The sequence below is a fragment of the Oreochromis aureus genome, linkage group 10 (genome assembly GCF_013358895.1).
Source record: "Oreochromis aureus strain Israel breed Guangdong linkage group 10, ZZ_aureus, whole genome shotgun sequence".
Taxonomy (NCBI): domain Eukaryota; kingdom Metazoa; phylum Chordata; class Actinopteri; order Cichliformes; family Cichlidae; genus Oreochromis; species Oreochromis aureus.
Window position 1 is genome coordinate 1,886,010 of NC_052951.1, and position 19,400 is coordinate 1,905,409.

A 19,400-nucleotide genomic window follows, 5' to 3' on the forward strand; every position below is an offset into this window, starting at 1 on the left:
TTAACAGAAACCGGGAGGCTACGGGCTTCTTCTTCTTTATATTGTTTGATGGCGGTTGGCAAACAGCAAAATGGTGCATTACCGCCACCAACTGGTGTGGAGTGTGAACTGGAATAAAAAAAAAAAAACATTCAAATCCTCCCAAACAAATGAGTCTGCCCTAAAAACCCAAATATGGCCTGATGACTTTACCTTCTCAAGTTCTTACGAAATAAATCAACCAAGTCCAGTTTGACTGTCATATCGCCAAGCTTTTTGATCAGTTGTCTTCTTTCAGCATCATATTTCTGGCAATACATTAAAACATGTTCTATTGTTTCCTGTTCTCTACTGCAGTCACACTCCCCTGTACGGTGTTTCCCTATTAAAAGGAACGTGTTATTCAAACCAGTGTGTCCAAATCTAAGTTCAGATATAACCGTCTCCTCTCTCCTGTTCCTTCCTGTGCTTCTCATTTCTCCTGTTTTCCTTTGGATTTTGTAAAACCATCACCCTTTCCTCTCTTCCTCTTATTACTTTGGACACCTTTCTTTCATTTTGTGCCATATTCTACTCTTAATCTCTTTCCTACTAACACTGGTATCCATATCCACCAACAGTCTCCTTGTAGCTTCCTTTGCCATTCTGTCTGCCATTTCATTCCCCTAACTCCATGATGCACTGGTACCCATAAGAATGTGACCATAAACCCATCATAGTAATGCTGTATAATATCTGCTGGATCTCTATCAGAATGTCAGGTCTGCAGTCTGAGTGACTGTCTTGCAAACTAGCCAATGATGAACTCGAGCCTGAACATATCACAGATCCTAGTGGTGTCACATCTTCAATCCACTGGACAGCCAACAGTATTAAAACCATTTCTCCTATGTATACTGATAAACCATCACTGATCCTTTTTCTTACTTTGATATTAAATTCAGGAACAGTAAATGCTGTCCCGCTTTGGTTGGCTGTATTCTTTGATGCATCTGTGTAGATTTTGACATAACTGTAATACTGATTAATATATGACTGGCTACTGTCTTCCTTCTTCTTGTCAGCTTTTATTCGGGGTTGGCAAATAATGAAATGTTGCATTACAGCCACCAGCTGGCACGGAGTGTTGCATGCCCTGGTCCAGCTCTGCGAGGAGATCCTCCAGGACATCCAACCATCATCTTTTTAGGAGTCCCAGCATTGTCAGCCATGCATACAAACAGGTGGGGCCAAACAGGTGGGGCCATACAAAGTACTGAGTAGGCCTGCTGCTGACAATGTACATCTCACAACCATGAACTGCTGCAGGATGTGAGAGAGGCAGAGAGCAGCAGAGAGGAGGAGGGAGAAGACAACATGGAGAGAACAATGAAGGCTGTTTTTAGTGTGGGGACACTAAGGACTCAGGGTGGAGGTTAAGGATTGTCCTGAAAAGCAGGCTGATGGACTTAGGGTGGAGGTTGAGGTTGAGAAAGAAAAGGGTCTTCAGCATTGCAACAAAAAGCTAAAAGATGAAAATAAAGACACGCACTCAGACAGAGAATGCATTAACCCACCTACTAACACACACACATGCAATGAGAGCAGCTAACACTCATAAACATGGCCATATCGCTCATCATAAAAATGAGAAACTTTACAGAAACACTTGCAACCAAAAGCTGAGTTCATCCACTGCTAACATAGACCTGCCACATTAGGACAACAGGTTGAAAGTTTTAGTAGACTCTGTGTAGACTGTGTTAAACCCACAGCAGCAGATGGTTAACCACATGATTTTATGGCAGCCTGTTCACCCAGACCTGACCTACAGGACGCACCACTCGCCAACTCTGACCTGAAGGTCTTTGTGGACAATTTGACGTCACACAACCCCAGACACCAGTTAAAATCAAGTTGGCCATGTAGCGATCAAAGAACACAGGCAAACACATGGGGTGATACATGATTTTTGACACATTATGGAAACAATCGTTTCTAATGGATTCCATTGCACATCACAAACTTGTGGCTGGATGTCTTATTGCTGCCATAAACTACAGCTGTTTGTAGCTATGGAGCTTATTTTATTATAGTGTGGATGCAGTGGCAAAGCCAGGAGTTAAACACAATATGGAACCAGACCACAGGATGAACACGACAACCACACTAACTTCATCTCTTAGCACAGATTTACAGCATCATTGATCATCTCAAATAAAGTTTATTGAACTCACACCATGTGAAGGTAAAAATATTGCTTGGTGATTGTTGACATGTGACAGCACAGAGCCCAGCCTCGCCGCCGGACTCTGGGATTGAGGCTGCCGATCCAGAGCCGAGCTCTGGCATCCTCTCCTCACACCGCAGCTCTCGCAAGGCCCCTCATAAACCGGAAGCGTCTTGAGCAGCAAGGACAAACTTCATGTGTACTTAGGCATGAGCTGTGTAACCAAGAGTTTGGCTCTGATTGCAAAACTTCCAGTGACAGAAATGTGTCGATTGCCTGCAGCTTCATACATATACATATGCAGATATTTGTTTCTAGATGACATTTTAAAAGAGTCGTTACTTATGGCCCTTGAACAGAAAATAATCCAAGTTTGAAGTCAGTTAAGTTGTTGCTTAAAATGTCTTTTGAATCTTAAGAAGAAGGAAGATAACGGCTGCATTTTCCTGCTGTCATGCCTTCTTTCATTTTAGTAAACGGTCGCACACACAAGTCTAAAGAATCACGTCTGTGAGGCACCAGTGAAGAACTAAAGGCAGTGTGTTGGAGTGATTTTGACCATCGTCACCATGACGATGAGGATCTTGACGGCACGTTGAAGAGGAAAGAGAAGGAGATCTATGGCTGCTATGCTCAGGCGTACAAAGCACCGTGGCACAAAAACACAAAGTATTTAACATTATATGTTGTATTTATGACTATTTTATTTCAGCAGGTAAATCATTCTAAGAAGCTTTTCAGTGCTGCTGCAGCTCCATGAGAGGACTACAGCAGCAGTTTGGCTTTTGCTGTTTGTATTTGTATGTTTTGTTGTGTAGAGAAACGTCCAAACAGGTTCAATATCCCACCGGGAACGCAGCTGACAGAGTTTGAGCTGGCAGAGAAGAAAACTACTGAGGACAGATTTACAGTTTAATATTGAATGTGTTTAATACACACATCAGTTTGTCATTCATTCCCTTCAAACACACTTTGTGCCATTAATTGTAAAGCACTTGTGATCATATTTTTGCACGTCTACATCAAATTGGCCACTTTGTTGGCTTGTTCTTTATGTACTGCTTCAGGGCACTTCTGTCTTTGGCTGCTACCATACTTCCTCTCCATCTGCCTTCCTCCAGGTTACAGGCTGCCTCAGTGGAGCTGGAGACCCCAGTTCCTTCTTCTTCTTCAACATCATCAATGCTGCACATGGAAGAAGTTATCCATTGTGTTCTGTCCAGCACAAGAGTGATATAACAATAATAATAATAATGTCTTGATGCATTCTCAATCATCCAGGTAAGTAAATCTTCAAAGGTTGATTCTGTTCATCTGGACGTTTTCAGTCTCAGCTGACTGCAGGTTTCCCCAATCTTACATTCGTACATTTGCATAATGACTGAAACCAGCCCACTGAAGGAACAATGGGCTGGGAGGTCAGTTCCTTCATCATGATTATGCAAATAATAATAATGATGCTGTATATTTGCTGAAGATTTTTTTCCTGCTTTTCTCCAACTAAAAAACCCCCAAAACAAACAATATTAATGAATATATGCATACATTTCATGGCAAAGATCTATCCCTTCAATGAAGTTGGCAGAACCCAGACTGGATGAGTGGACCAAACCTCCATCTTCAACTGGTGCTGTAATGAGGTCCAAAGCTTTGTGCAAGGTGTACCGTTTGGCAGATCTGAGTTTTTGTGCAATCATCAAGTGATGTTTCAGTGAATTTCTTCTCTCATCTTTTGTTTTGCCTCCTTTCCTTTCTCTTCTTCGTCTTCCTTTCTTTGAGTGTCTGTTTGCTTTGAGGTTTTTCACTTTTTCCTTCGGAGCATTTGTTTCCTGACTTTCTTCCTGCTGCTCTTAGTGGATGCAAGCTCCTCTGTAGACAGAAACACAATAGATATTATATTCCAACAAACAGTGAATCACTGTGAAACAAGTTATTAGGACCATAAGTGACATCACTGTAAGGCAGTGGTACTCAAACTTTTCACAGTTAGTACTACTTCATAAAATACATGGCTCATAAAGTACCATCCTATGACCGACATTAAAGTACAGTAGTATAGGCCTATTTACCAACACATACAGTTTACACTGACAATTTTATTCTTATATGAATGTTACTCATTTTAACTGTCATAAACAGGATGTGACATGTGATAATAATAACAACTGTACTGCAAGAAAACATTCACAGCAGGTGGGATATCCAATCTTTAAGTGATGACCTGATGAATCCTGCTTCAGTCCAAACTACTCTGCGATTATTAAGGCTGTTGTGTTTTTAATATTTAATATTTTAATGCTTTGGATTTTGTTCTTTTTAATCTGAACAAGCCCCTAAAACAGTCAGTGATCACTGTCGGCCTCTCTCGGTTTCTATCATCACTGTTCATTTTAAACCTTAGTTTTAAAAACCTTATGATGCAACTACAGCCCAGCCCATGCAGCAGTATCTTAATGACTAACCTTATATTGCAGTTGTTCTCCTGACTTTATGTTGGAAGTGTATGGAAGCCCGTGTATGGAAGCCCATCTATGGAAGCCCGTTTCCGCCACAAAAAAAAAAAAGGATCCATAACTCGACATTTTGAGTTATTTTACCAAAATGTCGAGTTATTAACTCGAAATTTTGAGAAAAGTAACTCGAAATTTCGAGTTAGCTCTGCCAATCAGTAATCTACGTGAATGACGTCATTTTCTTGTTACCCAGAAGGATATGGCGGGGAGCAATACGCAGTCAAAACCGGATCGCAACCGGCGCTTTCGAGTGCGTTTGCTGATAGTAACGCTATGTGATTCAGCTAATTGACTATGTGCACGTTAGCATATGCTGCTTCCGGTGCGGAAACTCCTGTGGGGAGCTTTGTTTCCGGTGTCCTATTCGCGCCTTGTTTAAGGTCCAAAACAAGTTAAGCAAATGAATGAATCAAGCGGCGATTTACATTTCTATAGATGTCTTGGGCATTTACCCAATATATCTGTAAATGATGTTCATCGACTTGTCGATATTTTTCCCCCACGCCTCAGAGCAAAAGAGAAAAGGGATTCAAATGTTATATTTCTCAGCTGTCCCTCGTTTATCGCGGGTGTTATGTTCTAAAAATAACCAGCGATGGGTGAAATCAAGTAGCCAGTTTTATTTTTTGACGCATGGACATCGTGGACATACAGTACTGCACTTCAGAGTCACACTGCTAGCGATCGATGCAGCGATTCTGTACTGTACAGGAGAGACATCACGGAGGAGATCGTCTGCAGCCGATCAGGAGGCAGGACACAATGTGATGTAAAAAAAAAAAAAGCATGCAAACTTGCACTAAAAATCCGCGAAACAGCGAGGTGAAAGGTGAACTGCGTTATAGCGAGGGACCACTGTAATTTTGAAATTTTTGCTGTGTAGGTGTGTACTTGACTAGCTGATATCGACATAATGGGGAAACATCTGGTTTGACTATTGTTCACCTGTAGTTTGAATGCTGAACATTTGCCTGTTTAAATGTCTTCTGCATGCAGTAATGCAGTTCTGCTTGTGTTGAGTGATGTAAACAACTGATCGATCTAAACTCTTTAAACGTCAAAATTGATCATTAGATTTTTTATGACACAACAGTGGTGAGTGTTCCCACCTTCTCCTCTTTGTAACTTAACACGATCTTTCCGTTTTCGAGTTTTGGACATGATTTTGGAGTATATCTTCGCAGTAGCGATTGACCGCAAAGTAAAGCTACCGGAAATGTACAACCCCACATCCGGTCTCAAACCAGGAAGTTAGCATTTTCTCGTGCACAGGGTCAATAACACAAGGATTTCATCATTTGTGAGGCCACACAGAAAGTAATCAGCAATTTGTGCATTCATGACAGGCTGTAATACTGGTAGCTTAGCTGTAGCATTTGTGGCTTTTTTTTGTTGGTGTTGTTGGTTCGATTTCCTGTTCATTCTCTGTCTTCTATATATGTTGAAACAGGCCTGTTCTGGTACTATTTCAAGTTGACAAAAAAAAAAAAACTCTTTGTAAAGATTGTCATATTTGTTGTACATGATATATTTGTGCAATTAAAAAAAATTGTAGCTTAGGGCTTCAGCTTCCGGGTAACAAGGAAATGATGTCATTAACGTAGATTACTGATTGGCGGCGCTCACTCGAATTTTCGAGTTACTTTTCTCAAAATTTTAACTGAAAAAGTCAAAATTTCGAGTTACTTTTCTCTTAATTTCGACAGAGATAAATCGAAATTTTCAGTGGCGGCAACGGGCTTCCATAGGAAGTGACAGCAGAGCTGTACGATTGAATTTTTGCTGTGGCGGTTAAACTGCCGGATTTTTGGCTTCACGACCCTCCTTCGCGGTTCGTGCACGTCGAAGGTCAGTTTGCTCTTCGTGGCGTTTCAGCCGACGACACAATACCATCATGTGGTGGCCTTGATGGATCCGCTGTCCACCCGGCGTGTGATGCCCCTCCTCCGGGATCCCCCCACCCAAGGGAAATACACCGCTCTTAAAGAGCTGCTGCACCGCTACTCCCTCTCCGATGCAGAGCGGCCGAGAAACTCCTCTCTCTCGGGCCTGGGTGATGGTGCCGCTCTCGAGCTCATGGAGAGCACGCTGTCCTTGCGAGGAACGGATGACGGCGGATTCCTCTTCACTCACGTCTTCCTCCGACAGATGCCGGTGCAACCTGGCCTCACCAACTCCCCGCTGCTGGCTGCGAAGGATTACCGCTCACTCGCAGAAGAAGCGGGTCACATTCTCCTGGCTACCAGGAGCTTCGGCATCCAGGCGATAGTTCCCGGACTCACCGACGGCATCTCCCGCGCCCCCACGATTCTCCCGGGGGCCTCCAACTCATCCATGGTGGCTGGGATCGCAGCTGTGTTTTTACCATCAGAGTGACAGCGCCTCCCGCCTCTGCAGTTTTAAGGCCAGCGCTCTGTAGCGACCGTGACCGCTGGCGATAAGGAAAGGCTGCTCTTCATAGAGGACTCACGCTCGGGGAGACGTTTTCTGGTCCACTCCGGCTCCCAGAAGAGCCTCGGTAACTCTCGTGTCGTCTTTGCATACCTGCACAATGGTATTTATTTAATCTTTAAAAAAAATGGAGATTTCAGCATACCATCAGAGAGAGCCCAAGTACCACTAGCATACCACAGTTTGAGAAAGACTGCTGTAAGGTATAATGATCAGTCAAGGCAGCATACCTGCAGCGTGTTGCATTTTCCATTTCCTTGTTTAGGTGGTCCTACAGGAGGTCTGTGTCGGCTTGAGTGTGAGCCGTCCTTCTAAGGCGCCTTTGAAAAGCTCGTCCATGTGTATGACCTCTTCTTGGAGCCTGCTGACTTCCTTCCTGAGCATATCTTTTTTTCTTTTCTTTCACTGTCTTCATCTCCCCTTCAATATTACAAAGAAACCCCAACAATCAGATGAGCCCCTATGAACAAGGATTTGGTGACAGTAGGAAGGAAAACCTCCCTTTAAACAGGAAGTAACCTCCACAGAACCAGGCTCGGGGAGGGGCAGCTATCTGCGCCGACCAGTCAGGGTTGAGGGGAGGAAGACAGACAAACAATATTAATAACGTTAGCATAAGAAGATAGGAAGGCCCCAACCCCGCCTTCCTAATGTGGGAGCCAACCAATAGGACCACTCTCTCCATAACTGGGACCAGTAAGAGCACGATCATCACCACCTAACAAGGTACCAGTGGTATGAGACACACACTTGTTGCATTCCACTTGTAAGCACAATCATAGTGGGTCACAGGCTGAACAGATATCCACAGGTGGTACGTGGCAGTCAGGTGAACAGGTCGCTGGTGGCAGGAAACTAAGTCAGTCCGTCAGAGGGGGGAAAGCCGAGATTCAGTTTGTTAGGACGGGGGACTGTGGGTTTGGAGGATGGGTGCAACACTGAGTGTCCAGGAGCAAAATTCAGTCGTTGGATTGTTTTCTGGGTCTCCCATCTTCCTCTTCATCATCTTCCTCCTCCTCCCTTGGTGTCTTCCTTGAACCTCCCGGTACTGGGCTGGGGGGCAATAGCACAGGGGCATCCTGACCATTGTCTCCATCATCATCACTGTCATTGTTATCAGTGTTGCTGTGATCGGTGTCACTGTCAGGACCACTCTCAGGGACACTGTCGCTGTCACTCTCAGCCTCCTCATTATCCCAGAACCACCTCATTTCTTCAGCTATGGGATCTTCTGCTTGCTGGGCCAGGTTTATTTCCATTTCTCCTGCTAGGATCTCTGCTCTGTTATTGACCCAGGGTCCTTCGTTATTCCTATCCCTGCTGCTGGAACATCAGCCTCATCAAACATGATGATTGTCCTCCTCATCATCATGTTGTTGCAGTTGATGAATAACTTGGCCCAGAACATGGAGGTTTTCTTCAGTTAAGAGGCCGCGCAGCAGACCCATTTGAAGCCAGCGGACCATCGGGTGAATTTCTTGAAAATCTGGACGCTGCAGCAGTTCAAAGACCAGTTCATCGGCTGGTACCCCTACAACAACAAACAGAGAAATAGATTATTGTTATCATTCATATGATGCCAAAACTGTCCACAAATTTATGCAAAATAACTTCATAGGGAACATACAAACATACGCCCACTACACTTATTACAGTGTGATTGCTCCTTCAAATAAAACGCTTTAGTCGATGAGCAGCAACGTGTAAATGTCCTCATGTCAGTGTTTTCCTCAGCCCTCACTCACTGTTGTAATGCACTATTAAACTAATTCAAACTCAAACTTTAGCTGACTGGTTTCAAACTTATCCAAAGTTATGACACGGTTCTTAAAATGCTGTGAAATCTTTTAGCTCTTTAAAAACGCGGAGTAAATGTAGAGTAATCGCCACTGAATGCTGCGAGGAACGCTGCCAACTGTTAACTGATCTTTCTCCACCAATTACATCCAAATATAATGACGATGAGATGAACGTCACAGGTTAACTTTGTAATTTTCTGACTCTTCAGTGACGTCATCGACTGAAGCTGCTCTGCTGGTGAAAAAACGTCACGGGTCACTTTGAAACTTTTACAGGTGAAGCATTTTTTACAAAGTTTTGAAGGTATTTTAGTGACAGGCTCATGATTTCTGTTTCCTGTCTGGCTGAATTAAATTAAATTAAGGAAACTAGAGCGAGTCTTTCATCAGTAATTAGTTATTTTTAACACTTTACTACCTAAAGTGCATTTTTGGTGCTTTACATGTTTGCTGAACTGCTTCATGGACTAAAAACCTTCTGATTAGTTAGACGCTGACTCTGTTCGTCAAATAAAATCTATACTTTATGCTTTCCATTTGGCTTCCTGGATTGACAAGTTTCAAAATAAAAGCATTCAACAGTGTGAGTGTCAAAATGTGTCGTCTAAGTGTAGAAATATTTCTGTTGTATGAAAACAGGATAAAATGACTGTTTGGGGCTTGAGCTTAATCTAAAAATGAACTTTTGGAAGTCAGAAGAAGATACAAGCTTGAGTGTAATACTCTGGTAAAACTTCATAATGGGGGTATTTAGGCCCAACATCTTGGATGCTATCTACAGAATATCTTTTAGTATTTCCTTTGGGAATAAACTAAAACCCAACACAACCTTGGTCACACACTGGCTGAGTTGCAGTGCGTGACCAGGAGGTGCCCGGCTGTTGTGGCTGTGTATGGTTCTTCCACTTGTTACTGAGGCCCCTATTTGTTAAAAGAATATACTGTTTAATTGCAGATATTCTTCAGAATTCAGTAAATGACACTCAACAAGTGTTTGGCACTGGCAGAGAACATTTGATGGGTTTTTCATGGCCACAGCCCACATACTCAACTCTGCTGCTCAACCACATCTGCCTTACAAATGTGGCACCATTGAAGGGGAAATAAACAGGCTTTCCAGCAGTATGACATTTATTGCCAAGAAGCACAGTTACAACAAAGAAAAGACTGAACAAACACAAATTGACTCATTTTTGTGTTCAGTTTATGTTTACAAAAATGAGACATAAAGTCACTCATTTTTGTGATAAGAGGATGATGCAAAGGTGAAGCAAGCATTAGTTATCACTCCAACTCTACAGACAGGAGGAAGCCCGTGTTGCACAGGCTAGGACAGGTACCAGTGAGGTTAGATGAGATGGCACGCTTCTGATACTCAGTAATATCTGGTGAAACGTGGGAGAGATCTTCATCCACCTCTGGAGAGACTGTTTTTACTTCCTGCATTGAGGTAGGCAATGACTAAAATGACTTTCCCAGCATTATCTTTCCAAATAACAGGTGAGATTGCACGTGCTGTAATCATATGAGATTCTCAAAAGCTTTTTCTTGTAGCACCACATAATTTTGATTTGAAAACTTTTTCTTTAACCATGGCACATAAGTTAAACATTAACGTTAAACATTAAATTAAACTGGAGTACAGAAAGAAATAACACAGTCCTGTCAGAAGGGTAGTCTATCATTACAAACAACTTTTTATCTTTTTTCTGTCTTTGAAAAAATGCTCGTTTGAATGATCAGTTAGACTTTTAACATGATAAACTTACATTAGATAAGACAATGTACCAGTGGAACACAGGAACTACTGTTCCTTAAAATGGGCCTTTGTATATACAGAGTGGACGTATTCCAGTGAAAGCCATTCATGACTAAGAACGATACTTTGCAGCATTTATAATTCTTTACATTTCTGACTAAATTTGTGTGACTCAATATAACACCAAATTTCATAGTATTTAGACATCAAGATGTTTTTAATGTAAGTCAAGCTTTTCCTAGCATAGCTGATGATATCGGAGCACCAGGTCAAGAAAGACTGATAAATGGTTATGAGCTGTCTCGCTGCAGAGAAAGCAGAGTCAGTCATCCCTGAAATGCTGCCAAGAAAGGCAGCTAGCAGGACTGAACGATGCTCTGCCTCTGTAGTAAGGTACAGACATAGGCTTTAAGTGACCACGAGCCACTGATAGGTGTGACAGATTAATAAGCATACATAAAGTGGAGCTGTCAGGGAGAGGTTGACACTGGCTTTTGGAACAGTCCAACTCAATTTTTAATTTTTTAAATACTAAACTTTCCTCTTTGATGGATGGATCAGTTGGATAAGAATTGGATAAGTTATGCTGTTATAGCCTAAGACTGTTGCTCAGTGCATCATGAGACGATGCTCAGTGCACTGAGTGTTTCTTCTCTGCTTCAGTCTCACTCACAGTGTTTTTGGACATCACTGCTGATTGTCATCAACACTTTCTCGTTTCTTATTTCCTCTCTCCCCTCACCCCCACCCAGAGCCTGGTTCTTACAGATGTTTCTTCCTGTTAAAAGGGACCAACAGACATATTTTAGTTTCACTATCCTTTTGTCCTGTTTAAAGAAAAACATAAAAGATATTGTTTCTTTGTATGGTTTATTCTGTGTTTCCTTAAGCACATATACACATATATATATGAATAACTGCATTAGTCATACTAGCCTCCTGATGTGGACACATTCCATTTGGATCTTTTTCACCTTATAGCTCATTTTGCCAATAAAATGTTCATATTTTGTTAAAGAATGATTACTGTTGTGTTTTACTGCAAAACAAAGTCTCCAGGATTTTATTTTCTTTAAAAAAAAAAAAAAGTAGCAGCTTTGTAACAAACTAACGACTACATCGTCAAACGTTATGAAGATGAGTGAGCTGGAAGGAGGAAAGCTGAAAATTTAGACTAAAGAATTTTTGTAGATATACAAAGTTGGGAATTATAGTCTCAAAGGAGACAATCACTGGAAACTTCATTATTATTTTCATTTTCTGTGTTTTAAGTCTTTGTCTGTGCAATTTATTACATAGGCACTAAAAAAGCATCCTCTGCACTCCAAGTGTGTTGTCACTGATGTAAATTACATTTTCAGATAAACGTTGTTTTAGAAAAAATACAATAAAATGTGCATATTACTGTAGTTTGACTTGTGTTTCTACTTTTATGCATTTTGTATATGTGGGACTGTTCTGGAGAATTCAGCTGTTATGAAAAGGTAAGCCACACAACAGAAGTGTGATTTCTTTTCCTCATAGCGTTATTAATAAAGCCTGAACATCATTGTTTTTTTTATTGGAGTGTTGATGAAATTGATTTAATTGCATAATATTTGCTACACCTTTTTGGTTTTTTAATTATTGCTCAAGAATGTTTTGCGTAATTCATTTTGCTTTTTCAGGGGGAAAAGATCACACCGATCATGTAGAAGTCACAAAAACTATTAAATGTATCAAATATGATACAAATGTCTTTAAAGGGTTATGTCATCTGAGAGAGTTCTAGGACTTGCATCTGGTCTGTTTTCAGGCTTTTAAAAATCTTGCCTGTGATGGGAGAATTTGATCAGTCACATGTTGTTTAACAAAGTAGCATTAAAGTAGTTTGATTGCATCCTATCTAAGTGAAGTTGTGTTTTGAAATGTTGGCAAGGATTAAAATCCTGGAATTCTTGAGTGGGAGCATCGTGCTGGGAAATGTCTTCCGAGATTTATATCTGTTCCTCTCACAAAGCTGATATCTCGTAATCTTCTTCCTCCTGCTGAGATACAAATATAAACGCAAAGTTAAAAACTGTGCTTGCTGATGAATTCAGAAATACATTTTTTCCTATTTGTTTAGTCGTTTTGTCACCTCTGCGCGAGTGACATCTTTGCTGGGTGTTTCAGTCTTTTCCATCTTGTTGTAGCATGTCTTATGTGTGACTAGCAATGAAAGAATATGCCCTCCTTCTTCCACAAGCATAGTCACATCTTCCAGAGGTTTTTCTTCCACGCTTTGTCCATTGACTTCCTCCACTATGTCACCCACAAGCAGTCCAGCACTCTGCCCAGGACCCCCAGAAGCAACCTATGAGTAAAATGAAAGTTTACAAGATTTGACACAAAACTGAAGCTTATGACTTTTCTGTGTGTGTGTTTATGCAAAAAACACTAAAACCTGACTGATGAAAGTCCCAGGACTCTGTGGGTCGCAGCCTAATTTAAAACCAAATCCCAAAGGGCCTTTCTGGAGAGAGCAGAGTCTAAGATTACTTGAGACATCCATTTCCTTTGGTGGTGAATTCTCCTCTGCAGAAGTCGGCACACTGCTCTCCTTTCCTTCATCAGCTGCATCATCCTCACAGAAAAGAAGCGGAGACAGACCCAGCTGCAGGAGAGAAAACAAAGGAAAGACGTAACAATATCACAGTATCAGGTGTGGCCTCCAAATGGGTGCACAACCCTCGATGTACACTTGAAACATCTGGAAAAGCAGTGCATGTATGTGGTAAGTGATGGCCACCTGTGTATAAAACTCTAGCCCCTTGGGAGTGATGGTGGTGAGATAGACCTCTCGTCCGCTCAGCTTCACTCTGTCCACAACCTCCTCATGCTTCAGTGACTCCACTGACTCGCCGTTGACCTCCAGCAGCAGCTCTCCATCCCTCACACCCGCCCTCTCTGCAGGACTGCCTCTGGTCATTTCACGCAGAATGTGATCTGTTGGTTAATATGTACCCAGTTTATTTGACAGCAAAACAGTGAAAATGATTCAGTTTTCTGCAATTTTTCATCATCTCACATGTGCGTCCTGATGGCGCTTTCTCCAGCCGTAGAAGAAAACCAAAGCTCTCAGACACAGAGATCAGGTGGAGTGTTCGAGCTCTATAAGGTAGCTGATGAGGGGTAGCCATGGTGGGCAGGATGGGGAGCCTCCTTTGCGTGTACTTCTTTTCAGTCTCACTGTCGATCACTAAGATGGTGATGTGATCACCACATTTCTTCATCTACAATAAAATATAAATATATTATTGTTAGACCAAAGGTGTTTTTTTCTTTGTACATGCGTTATCTGTTGCATCACTCTGAGGCCAAAATCTATGAAAACAGTTACAAAAAGTCCACAAACCATTTTGCTGAGCGCAGAGTGTGTGAGATCGGACACCATCGCTCCATTTATCCACACCAGGCGATCTCCCTTGCACACCGCTGCCTTTTCAGCTGCTCCTCCTGCCACTGGGTTCACTACAAAGCGACCTTTCTCTCCTACGGAGCCGAAACAAGAGCAGCATCTGAATAACACTGCACACACTTCGATCTCAAATCTTAGGCTTCTTGCGATTACGGGGAGACGTTTTACCTTCCAAAGGAGTAACGGTGATGCCCAGACCTGAAACAGGATCCCTGGTGATGTGACAAAGCCTGGGTGGTTTGCAGCTCTCATCCATGTGGGCCAGACGCTTCAGGTCCTGACCTCGGGACACAGCCCGTTCATAATCCTCTCCATCCAGCACTAATAAACACAACTGGTGTCCGCTTATCTTTATCTTCCTAGCCACCTGATTCATACATTTGGAAACAGATCCAGTCAGACAGCTTTAGTGTTGCTTCTGTGGTTTCTGTTTAACTATGAAGGGAGCTTGTCTTACCTCAGGGTGAGGAACATCATCAATATAGCAGTTGTTAACTTCTAGCAGTCTGTCTCCGTCTCGAAGGCCGCTACGCTCTGCGACCCCACCTGACACCACATTTCTAATTATGTGTCCCTGACGGCCCCTCTCCACACGCAGATGGAAGCCGTAGAACTCGCCATCCTCACGTTTAAGGATACACGAGCGTGGGATTGGCGTCCACACAGAGTCTGAACCAGGAGATACACAAGAGCACCGTCATAAAGCAAGCAGGCTTTCCCCAATGGCTACTACACAGGCAAGCGGGGTACCTGCATCATCTGTGATGACCATCACTGGGTTGTCTATTCCCTCTTTAGGATTAAATGTAAATCTCCTTAAAAGAGAGACACGTACTTTAATGACAACTTCATAGTAAGTTCTAATATAAATTATTAAAGTAATTCTCACTCTGTGTGCAATACAGCGTGTACAGCACGGAGTGCGCTGTAATCATGGTGCTGCTCCTAGTTTTGTGTCTTTCTACATTTAATGCAGTAAAGTTTATGCAAAGTGCACTTTAATTGCACTTTGCATATTTCATAATTGGTCTTATCTTGTATCGAGAGTTTTAAAGATTACACGGTTCCAAAAGTCAGCATGCTAAGCCATTCAAACGGTGGTAGATTCACTGACAGTTATACATCTATAAAGTTGGTAACCCCGTGCATCTAGAGGTCACGTAACACACTGGTGTGTTAGTTTTGATACACATTGCACATCACGACATACATGAACATAAAGAAAACAAAAATGTTGAACCATAATCTTCTTGCAGTGTTCACATTTAGTTCACTTTTATTCCTCATACTGAACTGTTAAATTTATCTTGTGTTTTATTTTCCCTCTTTTACTGGTGCTGGGCGGTCTGTATGTCTGCTGGCATCAAGTGAGCCTGGGATGGGCCCTAGAATATTACAGGAAGTGCTGATTGGTGCATGCCACATTTTGCTAAATGACTAGTCAAAAATAAAATTTTGATTCTTGAGTTATATACTTTGTTATTTTGTATTTTTTTACTGAGTTAAAGAAGCAATTAAACAGTTGCTTATGTTTTTTTTTGCTATTAGATCATTTGTTGTTTTATGTTTCCCCTTGTGTGTCTCGAGGCTGTCGGGTCAATTTTGGTCATTGTTGGTTTGTTCAGATTGAGTTTGCATCTGTTTGTTTTATATTTACCTAAAACTAAACTTGGAACTTGGAAAATAGAATAAAATAATAATAATTAAAAAAAATAAAGTAAACTTTGCTTTAGTTAGTTTTTACTGTAATACCTGAGCTGATGACACATGTCCTCATTAGAATAATAAACACTGAAACGAATGAAAACTAAACTAAAACTAAACGTTTTCAAAGACTTTAAAAACTAATCTGAAAGAAGAAAATCCATTCTGGACACTAAGTAAAGTTCAAAATGAATTAAAAAATAAAATAATAATTAGAAAATACAAAACTATGTTGCCATTATAACTTCAGCTTAGTTTTTTTAAAGGTGCAGAATTATAACTTGATTCTCCAACTTGATGACCACTGAAATAAGTCAAACGCATTAATGCAAGAAATGAAATGAAATGCAGACTTACTCTCTCAAACCACCATCAGCCACCAAACCTTTCGAAAGAGAAATTGCAGTGAACATCAAAGAAACTGTATGTATGACGTTTAAATAGTACATTTATAATAATCTAATATTAATATATAATAATAAACTCTATAATAATATTTCCATATATATATATCACACACAATATGTAAGATTATCCATTTTTCAATTTTTATTGAACTTATTCTTTATCAGTTGCTGTTGGCACATTAAAGCTTACTAATATTAAAAACATAATTTGAACATGCAGCTCTGTGAAAGTCTGCGATGTTCTGTCTGCCAGACGGTGAATCATCAGCTGCGCAATCAGAGCTGGATGTGACTGGTGACTATCAGTAGAGGGTTCATAAAACAGGGACTGAATTTGTTTGATTATCTTTAATCTTTGTCCTCTCTAAAAGCCGAAGGAATTCAAAAACCTGAAAGCTGAAAACGTCCAAAAAGTGCGTGACATCACGCTGTATGAATGAGTGTTGTTTTATAGATGTAATCTGAAGGCTAAACTGACATTCAGTAAGATTTTATAAGAGACTAATTTGTTTTCACTCTTTCTTCTTCTGCTTACTCCTTATCAACAGTGTGGTGGAGGAATGTGGATGGACCAACACAGCAGAGCTACCTCATCAGGCCAGGACTCTGCAGTCTATTTACACCTACAGGCCAGTGGACACTCTTTCAACAATGAGGATGTACACATCCTGGACAGGGAGGAACGCTGGTTTGAGCGCCGAGTCAAGGAGGCCATTTACGTGAAAAGGGAAAGACCATCTCTGAATGGAGGAGGGGGCCTAAGGGTCCATCTGTCACCATCTTACAATGCTGTGATTGCAGCCATTCCCCAACTCTCTGTGAATGGGACTCATGGCCATTGATCAGTGTTCTTTGATCAATAGTCAGGAGAATTTGCACAATTATGATTAAGGAACTGACCTCACAGCCCATTGTTCCTTCAGTGGGCTGGTTTCAGTCATTATGCAAATGTACTGTTGATAAGATTGGAAACCTGCAGTCAGCTGAGACTGAAGGAGTCACCTGGATGATGATGAAACGTTTCTCCCACAAAACGCTACGTTCAGATGAACAGAATCAACTTGTACAGCAGTACCCACTAAGGTACCACCCCCTCGGACAGCATTCTTGTGAACTCCACATTACTAAACTTGTAACAATTTTTTACTGCAATTTACCAGAAAAACTGGATTTATCTGGCATTCAAACACAGTCACAGCTTTATCTCTGCACCTCACCACGCACAGGAAGAAGAGACCACTGTGTGCCACCTTGCCACTGAAATACAAGACCGATACAGAATGAAACAAATGAATGTGTTAAATACTTTTCCATCCATTTTCTCTTATCCAGTTTAGACTGTCAGGAGCACAGCCCAGCTGATGTTGGGCAAGAGACAGGCTTCGCTGTCAACAGGTTTGCCAGTCTGTTCCAGGGCTAAATTTATTTAACTGAACAATAAATGAATAAATTAAAAAAGTGGCTATTTTATCTAAATTCATTTTGGTTTCGACCACTTTCAATTTTAAAAGAAACAGTGTAAACTTTAGCAGTGCCTTTCCTACATAAGAACATACACTCTGTGGACTAAAGAGGAGCTCAGTGTTTGTGCTGATGTTGGAGCTCCGCTGTATCGAGCCAGCTGAGCGGTGGAGACTTTTATGGGTTTTATGAGCGACCCCAGTGAACTCTCTAAAATGACCCACCAGTGTTTGTAAAGAGCTTAGATGCTTGATTTTACACACCTGTGGCATTGGGACTGAAGAGGTGTGGGAAAATACCCTTTTTTATATAATGCATGTATAGCCCGAGACATAATTATTAATGTTCTATAATTATCTGACTTTTTTCATATTACAATAGCCCTGACAGAAAACTGACAGGAAAGAACGTTTTATTTTTAAGAGTATGACTTTGCTGTTGTTAAGGAGCAAGAATAGACTCGACTAACGTCTCCAAAAAAAGAAAATCTTTGACTTAAAAAAGTCAGAGACTTGTTTCCTCCTCTAATCTACAACACTCCTTATCTGTGGTCAAATATGCCAGCTACATGGAGTCCTTGTTTCTCTGTCACAGTGTAAAATGAATACAAACATGAAAAAGAAATGGCATGCTTAAACCATTTACTCCCAGAGAAATCCAGATTTCAGAGCAAATCTACGCAGCTCTCATGAACATATGGGCAGAACAGCGTATACTGCAGGTACTTGAGTGCAGCTAATGGGTCACTGTTTGCTTACCCTCCCCGATAAACCTTTTTTTTTTAATGATCTAGGACACGGTGATCCTGCAGACACTCTCAAAGACAAACTCCTGGAGCTCAGCTCGGTCTGGGGAAAACTAGAACAAGCTGTTCGAAGTATGAATAATAAACTATGATTAATCTTTTCTACTTTTTTCCTGGAAGTATCCAGTTTTGAAACATTTTAAATCTATAATTCATTAACTTTAACTATTTAATCATGTCAACACTGTTTAATTGCAACTTTCTGTTAAAATAAATCCCAAATGCTTTACAGTAGAATACTAGGAAATGTGATACACATGTATTGATATAAGGAAACAGAAAAATAAAGCGCACATAAGGTTAAAACATACAGAACAAAAGCACAACATAGATTCGACTGAATAAAAAACAAAGACAACGCTCGAAGTTTGAATGTTTTACCTCTGCTTGATTTCATGGTGTGTTTCTTTCCCATCATATGCCACAGTTTGGCCACAGTGGGAGCACTGTCTGTCCAAATATTTATTTTGATTCCACGGAGAGACTCCTCCCGGGCTCCTCCCCTTGAGATACACTGGGGTAAATGTTTAATCTGTGTGTGATAATTTCAGCTTACACCCAATGCCTGTGGGTGATGTCTGTGCTGCATAGTTCTGTGGACTGAAAGTGCGAGGACTTTCTGTTCTGTCTCAACAAATGACTTTTAGTTAAAACTGGTTTTAATTAAAACTACATGTGTGCCCAAGTGATAGGCTGTCAAAGCCTGAGCTACAGAAACTTTGCGATAAAATTTCAAGAACGGGTTCAAAGTTGAACTGACTGACTGGAAATAAAGACAAAAGGAAGATGGAAGAGAATGGTAAGCAATCAGAAGTCAGTCATCTATTTCAGCTGAAAACATTAATGACCACATATGACCTGGTAGTAAATATGT

The 19,400-nt window shown here is 41.1% G+C and overlaps 1 protein-coding gene across 4 annotated transcripts; it reads right to left on the reverse strand.

The window, feature by feature from the left end:
• Window positions 1-7,871: 7,871 nt before the first annotated feature.
• pdzd3b (PDZ domain containing 3b) lies at window positions 7,872-18,952 on the reverse strand. 4 transcript variants are annotated; one of them, XR_005614701.1, is made up of 12 exons: window positions 18,908-18,952; window positions 16,211-16,238; window positions 14,900-14,964; window positions 14,607-14,818; window positions 14,318-14,516; window positions 14,087-14,223; window positions 13,760-13,964; window positions 13,481-13,677; window positions 13,136-13,345; window positions 12,830-13,045; window positions 11,384-12,737; window positions 7,872-8,683 (listed from the first exon to the last, which is right to left on the reverse strand). XR_005614701.1 is itself a non-coding variant. In XM_031748039.2 (11 exons), exons 1-11 carry the CDS (start codon window positions 18,942-18,944, stop codon window positions 12,702-12,704), a joined length of 1,539 nt encoding a protein of 512 aa, XP_031603899.1. In that variant the 5' UTR covers window positions 18,945-18,952; the 3' UTR covers window positions 10,065-12,701. The 4 variants fall into 4 exon arrangements, 3 of the variants coding, with proteins under 3 accessions (XP_031603899.1, XP_031603898.1, XP_039474829.1); XM_031748039.2 differs by lacking the exon at window positions 7,872-8,683 and having other exon boundaries at window positions 10,065-12,734; XM_031748038.2 differs by lacking the exon at window positions 7,872-8,683 and having other exon boundaries at window positions 10,065-12,737.
• Window positions 18,953-19,400: the final 448 nt, after the last annotated feature.

Bases quoted from the DNA above. Each gene is read 5' to 3' on its own strand.
- pdzd3b (XM_031748038.2), bottom strand. From the start codon at position 18,944: ATGATGGGAAAGAAACACACCATGAAATCAAGCAGAG. The intron at 16,239-18,907 runs GTAAAACATTCA...CTCTTTCGAAAG, and splicing joins CACCATGAAATCAAGCAGAG to GTTTGGTGGCTGATGGTGGT. The intron at 13,678-13,759 runs GTGAGATGATGA...ATTAACCAACAG, and splicing joins AGCGCCATCAGGACGCACAT to ATCACATTCTGCGTGAAATG.